This window comes from Hordeum vulgare, chromosome 5H, assembly GCF_904849725.1.
Source record: "Hordeum vulgare subsp. vulgare chromosome 5H, MorexV3_pseudomolecules_assembly, whole genome shotgun sequence".
In the NCBI taxonomy this organism is placed as follows: domain Eukaryota; kingdom Viridiplantae; phylum Streptophyta; class Magnoliopsida; order Poales; family Poaceae; genus Hordeum; species Hordeum vulgare.
In genome coordinates, this window is record NC_058522.1 from 526,327,529 (window position 1) to 526,338,853 (window position 11,325).

Genomic DNA, 11,325 nt, shown 5'->3' on the forward strand with positions numbered 1-11,325 from the left:
CGCTATGTGCATATTTAGATCATGGAGATGGAGATCGTTACAAAATCAAAATATAGCTTAATTATGCACCGAGGTAAGGGAAGAGATCATGCATATCATTGCAAAATTAAGATCTGAACTAGAAAAAAGTTAGTCTCCATTGTACAATTATACAAATCATGAATTAGGAGCATATTCATCAAGGAGGGAATGTTCGTGATGTAGTCCAAATCTAATACTATGCAATGGAAACACTGGTCAGGTCTACTAATGAAACATTGTTCCCTCAATATAAACATAACAGTGATCATGAAGACGGAGATATGAATAGGATAAGGTATCCCCTTATTAACACAAATAACAATGAGCATGTCTTGGCAAAAATAATAATGAACATGAAAGGAAACATAAAAAATATAATGAACAAGAAAAGCGAGAATTCCAAAAATACAAATCATTCTCATTCATGTTCATGGAAGGGAAGAGACCATGGAACACATAAACTTGAAAAATTTAGGAATAGTTTGACATAACCAACACCATTTGCAACATTACATTCTTTCTCATCTCAGATCAAAATTTTATTTAGAATTAGAGAATATAAACATTTTTTTTTTCAAATTCATAAACATATGTATTGCACGGGATATATTTAGGTTGACTGAAATTATTTAGGGTGTAAGTCGATGTTGTGAAGCGCGATGCCAAAGGCAAGGACGGCGAGGCCGAGACGTCGACAAGCGGGAGGTGGCGATAGTTGGCGGAAGCGATTCGAAACCTGAGGGGTGCAGGTGGGGCCGAAAGGTGGGGTGCGCGGGGTCCCCAAAGTTGTTCATCGGGACGAGGCTTAAAGGAATGGTCCGGGGCAACAACCAACATGGCAGTGGAGGAGGTTGAGGAGAGGGCGATGCGGTCGGACGGTCGCAGGAGCACCTCCGGACGCAGATGGTGAAGGTTGGCGATTAGATATGGGTTGGAGGGATAGAGTAGGAAGAAGAAGAACAGTGGCAATGAGATCCTGGTCGCTCAATGGAAATCTGATGGCAAGAAAAAATAACTTACACAAGAACAATCGGCTTACACATTGTCGGTTCCTATCCGACGATGTGGCATTCGATTGTGTACCGCTGGATGGTTGTTGGACGTCCAAGTAGGTGTGAAAAATATATCCCAAATTTTGTGTGCAACGAAGGCAACTTGAGTGTTATAGGAAAGCAACTCCTTTTTAGCCAAGTAGGCCCGTTTGTTAGATTTGTTTGTGTAAAGCCGATAAAATCACACAAAATATGAATTTTTTTGTCCATGTTTTGTGTGATTTTATCGTTTTTACACAAATCAACCTAATAGGTAGTCCTACTAGACCAAAAAGAAGGAGTTGCTTCCCTATAGCACTGGAGTTGCCTCCGTTGCACATAAAGTTTCCCATAAAAAGTTTATCAAACCATATACACATGAGATCTAGTTTTGAAGCATTCGTCACAAGAAACCCAACCATGAATACGAATCTGAATACTAAAGTGAGTTTGATTGGTTTAGGTGTCATAGTCGCGTACAATCGACCATAATGTAGCCTAAAATCATGTATCCAGTTGCCCACAATCAATCGTACAATTGTCTAAAACCATTCATCCAGTTGCCCACAATCCACCGTACAAGTTGTCTAAGACCACGTACTCAATGCTTATGAACATAAACATTATCAAGACCATTGACTAATATATAAAGCTTCTAGAGGTGAATCTAATTAACTGGTAGTCCATGGTAACCAACTTAAAAGAATCCTTCGCTGATACGTAGTCATACTAGGAGGGGGAGGAGTTGTTTGGCTATAGCACACAAAGTTGCTTAAAAAAATTCCGTCGAAACCTATTCATATGAGATCTAGTTTTAAACAACTCGTCGCAAGAAACCCAATAGTAAGAACGGATCTAAATTCTGACACTTGAATAAAAAATTACGACTTTTTGAGTTTTTTGAAACGTTAATAAATATATGTGGTTTTCTTTTTTGGTTGTCCTCACGAAATATGTGGGCTCCTTCCTTTTGTGTTAGGTGCGCTTGCGACTGTGAACAAGCGTCGGTGCGCTTGCTATCCGCGTCCAAAATATATTCTGACATGTCTTCCATAGCCAGAAATACCCTCTTTCAGTCGTCACTATTGGATATTTTGTGTTTACTAGGAGTGCAGTCGTCGGTCTTCAGTGTGGAACCGAAATGTCAAACACTCGGACAAAAATGGATATTGACCAGATTATGCTTTATTCCAAAACTGAAATGTTTGTTTACAACCCGCATTATGCTAACGGTAAAATCGGGAAATCATATACTCCCTCCGTCTCAAAATAAGTGTCTCAACTTTGTGCTAACTCTAGTGCAAAGTTGTACGGACACTTATTTTGGGACGGAGGGAGTATACTCTAGGAAGGACGCATCAGTCGTGGCGGAGATGGATCTTATACTCGACGGTGGCGTCGCCGGTCTTGGCATCGAACCAGTGGGTCCGCAACTGGCAGTAGCCGCGCGCGAACCGGAAGACGCCGGTGCCGCCGACGACGGGCATCTCCCTGACGGCCGGGTCCGCCCGATTGGGCCCGATGATGGCGATGCTGCTCCCGTTGTATTCGCCGTCGATGAAGACGAAGTTCATGGCCACGAACAGCGACAGGTTGTCCTTACCGGCGCTGACGTAGACGCCCTGCGCGCGGCCAAGGAGCCTCGACGTCAGGTTGGGCCCGTCGGTAAGCGAGTTGTCGATGACGACCACGCTGCCGAAGCCCGTGGCAGAGGCGTTGGAGGACGGCGCCTCCGCCACCTGCACCGCCGTTGCGTTCGGCCCGCCGCTCACGACGTCGTGCCAGTACACCCGCAGCCGGGTTTCCTTCTCAGCTGCGGACGCCGGCGCCCCAGCGGCCGCGAGGAGCAGGAGCGCGGCCAAGACAGAGAGAGCGGTGGTGCTCACCATTGGGATCAGCTAGCAAGCTAGGAATAGATATTGGTGGTCTGGATTGCTCAGCTTGCATGCCCAATGGTGCAGAGATGAGCGTATTTAACTGCGAGTTGTGCTTGTTGGATCCTTGACAATTTCTTGCCGTGGCCCGCGTGTTTAGTTTAGGGTTATCCTGCACATTGTCTCGTTCTTGTATTACGTGTGTGAGAGAGATTATATATTCATCTTCGACTTCTTCGGTTATAAGACTTTGGATAAGAAGCTGAGCAGTAGGTGAAGGTATGACTGACGACATGACTTTCAGCACCGGGTGCCCCTCCTGAAACGGAATTTTGGTGCACACGGGGGCAACTGCCCTCTTTTTCTTTACCACCCCAAAATAAGTGCCTATTTTTTTTACATGAATAAGTAGTATATGGCCAAAGTATCTGTGAATTTTCGTTCAATAACATGTTGTATTGTACCCTGCACAAAAAAGACAAAAATTCGCCCCAAAATCAACACAAAACAAGCCCAAAATTTGCATGTATTTTGTCTTTTTATATCTTTCACATGCAAGCAATGAAATTTTGACACGTTTATACTGCATTACTATACGTGCATGTACACAAAAATTTAGAATTTTTCATTCCGTAAAATCTGTTTATTTGAACTACACAAAAACTTGGCACCGTTGCCCTCGTGGTCAGATGTCACTTTTTGGTGCCCCTCCACCTTTTATGAACACACCCTCTATGAACAGTAATTTCAAGTAAATAAATAAATAAAAACTGAACCTTTCAAACATCAAACATGATCAAACATTCAACGTTTTTGGAAAGTGAGTGCTCTAGGGACGTGTTTGTAGGTCGCATCCGATATAGGTCCTAGGGATGTAAATATGGTCTGCTTGGTAGTCCGAGTTTCATCGAATTCATGACCCGCATGCAGACACCTCAAAGCAGACCGATTCTTCTCCATAATTGCTACTCCCTCCGTCCCAAAATAACTGTCTCAACTTTATACTAACTCTACTACTCCCTCCGTCCGTCCCAAAATAACTGTCCATAATTGCTACAATGTTGTACTAAGGTTAAGACACTTATTTTGAAACGGAGTGAATATTTCTTAATTGTATCTAAATGTAAAAATCTTATTGATCGATTTATGAGAGAGCGGAGAGAAAGTGCGACGAGGCTAATATGGGGTGATGCGACCAACAATGGCTTTGTCGGTGAACATCGATGGAGGTGTAATGATGCATGACGTTGCAGCCAGAGGTGAGAGGGGGTACATGGGAGGGAGCAAGGAGCCAAGGAGTGGGGAGAAGCAGTTGGAGGAAGAAGATGGTCAACTCGCTGTTGGATTTCAATCCAATAGCTCAAACCAATCAATTGGAAGTGAAAACGTTTTCATAGTTGCCGGAAGTGCATAATCACACCTAGTTGGACGTCCCCGGCCTATTAGGAACGTGCAACCATTTTAAGATTTGTGTTCCATTTTTCTAACATAACCCTTTGACGTTAGCCACTTCTCAACATGCAGCCCTTTCCATCTTACAAAACAAGCCTCCAATTCCTGAAATTTCTCATTACAGGGTCCTTTTCATTATGCATAATTTTCCACCATCACGGATCACAAACTAGATTGTGTTTCTAAAGTTTGACATCATATCTTACGCATTTGTTCACACATAAGTTTTCACACAATAAAACATCCAGGGCCGGGCCGGCAAAATCCGGGGCCCTGTGCGGAACGAAAAAATGAGGCCCTATCTCACAAAAATATGAACTAACGAGCAATTATAATGTATATATGTCTCGCAGAAAAAATTATAATGTATATAATATAATATCTTACATAAAAATTGGACATATAAAAAAGTTATACCTATGCAACTCTCGATTGCTATTTATTTGAACATCCTCATTCTTGCGGTATTCTTTGAAATAAAATCTTCAATGATATCCTCGTAATCAATCTTCTTCAAGACTTCACTCTCAAGTGCTATTGTGGTCAAATCATTGAGTCTTTGTTGTGTCATAGTAGTACGTATATAGGACTTCAATAGTTTAAATTTAGAAAAACTTCTTTCTGCCGATGCAACTGTCACAGGAATGGTCAACAGAACTCTATATGCAATACTTGCATTGGGAAAACAATCATGCCTTTTTAAAAAAATTCAGAATTTCAACAGGTCCGATATTTTCTTTTGGCATGAAATTTTGTAGAAACTTCAACTCAACTAGTTTTGGGTCCTGCACGGATGATCTGGGATCGATCCGACGAGACGACGAGTCTCGGCGGCGGCCTGAATCGGATCGCGGGATCGATCTGATGAACAGATGAACTGATCAGTGATGATGCAAACGACGAAGGCGACGAGCACCTGAGTATCTGACGACGAGATATTATTTTCTTACCGAAGCCTGATGCTGATGAGAAAACGTTTTGGCAACGGCGACTCGGCGAACTGCGAGCACGAGACGGCGAGCCGCGAGCACCAATTCCTCAGAATCCTCACGTTTCGAGATCACGTGTTTTGGCGAGCGAGAGTGATCTCCTATTTTGACGAACGACAGGGACGAGGCGGGGAGCGATCGCTGGATCACGGCGTCGTGCCTGGATCGATCGTACTAATGTACTATCCTGCCTAGTGCTATACGGCTGTAGCCTGTAGCTAACTAGCTACTAGCTAACACAGGCCCAGGTCTCTAGCGCTATGCGGCTGTAGCTACTAGTCGCCCAGGTCTCGAGGCTCTGTGCGGGGCTGCGGGCGCCCACTGGCCCAGGCGGCAGGCGCCTAGGTCCAGCGAGCAAGCGACGCCCAGATCAATCGCACGCCCACGACGCCCACGTCCAGCCGATTTTTCTTTATATACAACTATATCTATATGCATATATATATTTTTTGGGGCCCCTCAAAATCGTGGGCCCTGTGCAGGCTGCACATGTGGCATCACTGTGGGCCCGGGCCTGAAAACATCTGAACAAATAGTACATATTAAACTGTTCATACGCGCTATATGCGTACTTAGGTCACGGAGATGGAGATTGTTATAGAATAAATATAGCAAAACTCTGCACCGATGTAAGGGAGAGAGATGATGGGGATCATTACGAAATCAAGAACTGAAAAAAAAAATCCCCATACTACAACTATACAAATCATATCAAGAGTATCCTCCTCAACAAGGGCACATTCGTGATGTAGCCCAAATCTAACACTATGCAATGGAAACACCGGTTGGGTCTAGCAATGAAACATTGTTCCCTCAACAGAAACCTAACGTTTAGCATGGAGATGGAGATATGAAAAGGACAAGGTATCCCCTTATTACCACAAATAGCAACGATCATGAAGGTTGTCGAGTAGTCAGCAAGGAGGCTGTTGATCAGGAAGCTTGGAGTAGCATCTAACCAGCTTTTAGTCACATTAAGCGCTTATCATAAAGATGTGCAGGACCGTTTGAATACACTGAATACACACCACGATGTTCTGAAACAAATTTAAAAAAATGCGAACACCAGTTTCAAATCTAGAAACTCTGGTGGACTGAAAATATCACTGTTTTTCTAACCATCCAATTACTGATTGGTGTCACCACTGGGGTATCTTGTGCTTAGCAGGAGTGAAGCAGTCGTCCGTCCTCGATCTGGAACCAAAATATCAAGAGAAAAGATAACGCCCACACGTGTGGAAGTTTTGCATCTTGCCCACACGCATGGATCGGCGTCCGTCTTGTCGTTGCATGAATCTTGACAGGTTTTGTCAGATTTTCTATGCCTCGTAGGACTGGGCTCGTGTGTGGGCATTTCATTCGGTCACCCACACGTTCGTTTCACGCACATAGAGGGCTTGTGTGTGGGTGTTTATCAATTCGTCCACACGCCTGTTTTCATGCACGCAGATGAGCTGGTGTGTGGGCGTTTATCAATTCGTCCACACGCCTGTTTTCATGCACGCAGATGAGCTGGTGTGTGGGCATTTATAAGTGCGCCCACACACCTGTTTCATGTCCACACGCCTGCACGATCGTCACCCATCTCTTCTCCCACACCCCAAACTGTCAGTTGCCATGTTTTTTGTAATGGTACATGGCAACTGCCTAGTGTGCTTGTAAGCAGATGACAACTTTCTCTCTTTCCCGAATATGTTATTTTGCCATGTCTTTTTTGTAGTGTTTTTGTAGCAACAACCTAGTGTGCTTACAAGCATATGGCAACTCTAAGATATTATTTTTGCCTTGTCTTTCAAGTGTTATATGGCAACTGTCTAGTGTTAGTAGGTGACAACTCCTAAAGTTTTCAAATCATGGCAACTGTAGTAAACCATGTCATACATGGCAACAGCTGCAGTTGTCCATAAATGACAACTGCACTTGACCTGAGATGACAACTGTAGTTTGTTCAAACATGACGACTGCAGTTGAACAACCATGACAACTATAGTTGTCCACACATGACAATTGCAGTTCAGCAATCATGGCAACTGCAGTTAAACAAACATGAAAGAGGTGCCGGACAGGTTCGAAGGTGAGGACGCGTGCTGACTGTCACGCGGGCGTGTGGGACCGTGGGATAGGAGGCTGGACATGCGGGCGCAGTTCAACAATCATGGCAACTACAGTTAAACAAACATGGAAGAGGGGCCAGACATATTCAAAGGTGAGGGCGCGTGCTGACTGTCACGCGGGCGTGTGGGACCGTGGACACAAAAAAGATATTGAACCAATTATATCTCATTCCAAAACTGAAATGTTTATTAACACCTCGTATTATTCGGAATAAATCATCTCCGTAAAACACACATAAATACCCTCGGAATTAAAAATAAACTAGCGGTGAAACGAGGAAATCATATATAGGAACAACGCATCAATCGTGGCGGAGATGGATCTTGTACTCGACGGTGGCGTCGCCGGTCTTGGCGTCGAACCAGTGCGTCCGCAACTGGCAATAGCCACGCGCAAACCGAAAGATGCCGGTGCCGCCAACGACGGGCATCTCCCTCACGGCCCGATCCGCCTGATTGGGCCCGATGATGGCGATGCTGCTCCCGTTGTAGGCGCCGTCGACGAAGACGAAGTTCATGGCCATGAGCAGCGACAGGCTGTCCTTGCCGGCGCTGACGTAGATGCCCTGCGCGCGACCGAGGAGCCTCGACGTCAGGTTGGGCCCCTCGGTGAGCGGGTCGTCGATGACGAGCACGGTGCCAAAGCCAGTGGCGGAGGCGTTGGAGGACGGCGCCTGCGCCACCTGCACCACCCTCGCGTTCGGCCCGCCGCTCACCACGTCGTGCCAGTACACCCGCAGCCGGGTCTCCTTCTCCGCCGCCGACGCCGGCGCCGCGGCGGCCGCGAGGAGCAGTAGCGTGGCCAGGCAGGAGAGAGCGGTGCTGCTCGCCATTGGGATCAGCTAGGTAGCTAGGAATGGATGTTGGTGAATGGTGATCTGATGCGATGCGAGTGCTTAGCTCTTCCTGTGAGGAGCTCTGGTTTGTGCAGCTTGCTCTCCAATGGTGCAGAGATGGGTGTATTTAACGGTGAGTTGTGTCGGTTTTCTGGCCATGTCTTCGGTTTATCTTCTACGCGTGTGCGAGATGTAGTAGTTGATCTTGCAAGTCATCGTGGACTTCGTCGGTCATGACTTGGAATAAGAAGCTGTGCGGAGTAGGTGAAGGTATGACTGAATTAACACGGTATAGTTGGGTGGTGCAGTCTGCACTTTCCATGCATCCACACACACACATTGGTCCTTCCAATTTGGAAAACGGGGTGCTCTAGAAGGTTGGCGCGGCGACTCGTGCCGTTAACCAACAATACTGGAGTCCGTCCATTGACTGCGGCTTTTTTATGGCGGTTTTCCGTGATTGACATGTAAAAATCTAAACCGACAGGGTCTCATTTTTATGGCAGCCGCTCCCTCCCTCCCAATCCTAGCCGCCCCTCGGCCTCACCCCCACCCCCTCCCTTCCTCGCCGCCACCTGAGGCAGCCGCCGGGCAAGCCCGGGGTGCCAAAGATGATCGCGACGGGGACTAGGCTGTCCTGCCTATGCGTGGGAGCCCCGGATCTGGAGCGGCGGCTCCATTGACGAGACACGGCAGGCTAGCAGCCATGCGGATGGTGTATCTGGCGTACCGGCCGCGCGGACGGCGGGATCCGGTGGACGTTGGCGTCCGGTGACAGCTTCTACGGTGGTCGGTATGCACCTTTTCAATAAGATTGAACAAAATTGGACGATCCACGACCCCTCATGCATGATCCTTCCCAATAACCCAACCACAAGAATTGCACAATCGATATATTTGCCCGAATCATTAGGAATCGAACATCATGTAGCAAATTCCACACCGTAAGCACCTCTCCGAAGAAAGCCCGGTGACTGAAGTTGTCATCAATTTGAACCTTGGCCAACAGAGCCACGTGAAGTTTCCTTTATCGTCTTACTCATCAAATATTCACATCGTCGAAATCCTCCTTTATCCACCATCTTCACTTAATTCTCCCGTTTCCCCATTCACTTCTCCATCCTCTCCCTTAGCTTCTCTTCTTCCTCCTATTCCCCCTGTTGGGTAACGTAGCATAAATTCAAAATTTTCCTACGCATGTTCAGATCTTCCTATGGAGAGACCAACAACGAGAGAGGGGTAAGAGCATCTTCGTACCTTTGAAGATCGCTAAGCGGAAGCGTTGCTAGAACGCGGTTGATGGAGTCGTACTCGCAGCGATTCCGATCTAGTGCCGAACCACGACACCTCCGCGTTCAACACATGTGCAGCCCGGTGGCGTCTCCCGCACCTTGATCCAGCAAGGAGGAGGGAGAGGTTGGGGAATAAGTCCAGAAACACGACGGCGTGGTGTCGATGGAGAGACGAGGTCTCCCGGCAGGGCTTCGCCAAGCACCGGCGGAGAGGAGGAGGAAGAAGAGCAGGGCTGCGCAGAGGGAGAGGGAAAACCGTGTTCTCCAAAAGCCAAAAGTGCCCACTATATATAGGGGAAGGGGAGAGGGGGTGCCACCCCTAGGGTTCCCACCCTAGGGGTGCGGCAGCCCTCCCAGATGGGTGGTGCGGCGGCCAGAGGGGGGAGGAGGGGGTGGCGCACCCACTGGTGGGCCTTAGGCCCACCTGGCTTAGGGTTTGCCCCCCTTTTCTCTCCCTTGCGCAATGGGCTGAGTGGGGAGGCGCACCAGCCCACCTAGGGGCTGGTTCCCACCCCCACTTGGCCCACCTTACCTCCCGGGGTCGTTGCCCTCCTTCGGTGGTCCCCGGGGACCACCTCCGGTGGTCCCGGTACGTTACCAGTGATGCCCGAAACACTTCCGGTGTCCGAAACCATCCGTCCTATATATCAATCTTTACCTCCGGACCATTCCGAAGCTCCTCGTGACGTCCGAGATCTCATCCGGGACTCCGAACAACTTTCGGTAACCTCGTATAACAATTCCCTATAACCCTAGTGTCATCAACCTTAAGTGTGTACACCCTACGGGTTCGGGAGACAGGCAGACATGACCGAGACACCTCTCTAGCCAATAACCATCAGCGGGGTCTGGATACCCATGGTGGCTCCCACTTTCTCCACGATGATCTCATCGGATGAACCACGATGTCAAGGATTCAATCAATCCCGTATACGATTCCCTTTGTCTGTCGGTATAGAACTTGCCCGAGATTCGATCGTCGGTATACCTATACCTTGTTCAATCTCGTTACCGGTAAGTCTCTTTACTCGTTCCGTAGCACGTCATCGTGTGACTAACTCCTTAGTCACATTGAGCTCATCATGATGTTCTACCGAGTGGGCCCAGAGATACCTCTCCGTCACACGGAGTGACAAATTCCGATCTCGATTCGTGCCAACCCAACAGACACTTTCGGAGGTACCCGTAGTGCACCTTTATAGTCACCCAGTTACGTTGTGACGTTTGATACACCCAAAGCACTCCTACGGTATCCGGGAGTTGCACAATCTCACGGTCGAAGGAAAAGATACTTGACATTAGAAAAGCATTAGCATACGAACAATACGATCTAGTGCTAGGCTTAGGATTGGGTCTTGTCCATCACATCATTCTCCCAATGATGTGATCCCGTTATCAATGACATCTAATGCCCATGATCAAGAAACCATGATCATCTATTGACTAACGAGCTAGCCAACTAGAGGCTTGCTAGGGACACATTATGATCTATTTATTCAGACATGTATTACTGTTTCCTATTAATACAATTATAGCATGAACAATAGACGATTATCATGAACAAGGAAATATGATAATAACCATTTTATTATTGCCTCTAGGGCATATTTCCAACACCCCCTTTCATTCTCCATTTCTCTCCCAAGCCTTCTCTTCTTCCTCCTCTCCCATTTACTTCCCAATCCATGCTCACTTATTTTCTCCATCTCCCCCTCT

The 11,325-nt window shown here is 47.1% G+C and overlaps 2 protein-coding genes across 2 annotated transcripts; both read right to left on the reverse strand.

Moving 5' to 3' along the window:
• Window positions 1-2,221: 2,221 nt before the first annotated feature.
• LOC123398340 (dirigent protein 22-like) lies at window positions 2,222-3,016 on the reverse strand. The gene has a single exon (XM_045092819.1). The coding sequence runs from the start codon at window positions 2,939-2,941 to the stop codon at window positions 2,411-2,413; it is 531 nt and encodes a 176-aa protein (XP_044948754.1). The 5' UTR covers window positions 2,942-3,016; the 3' UTR covers window positions 2,222-2,410.
• A 4,613-nt stretch (window positions 3,017-7,629) lies between these two features.
• Window positions 7,630-8,475, reverse strand: LOC123398343 (dirigent protein 22-like). The gene has a single exon (XM_045092821.1). The coding sequence runs from the start codon at window positions 8,312-8,314 to the stop codon at window positions 7,784-7,786; it is 531 nt and encodes a 176-aa protein (XP_044948756.1). The 5' UTR covers window positions 8,315-8,475; the 3' UTR covers window positions 7,630-7,783.
• Between the last annotated feature and the right edge of the window lie 2,850 nt (window positions 8,476-11,325).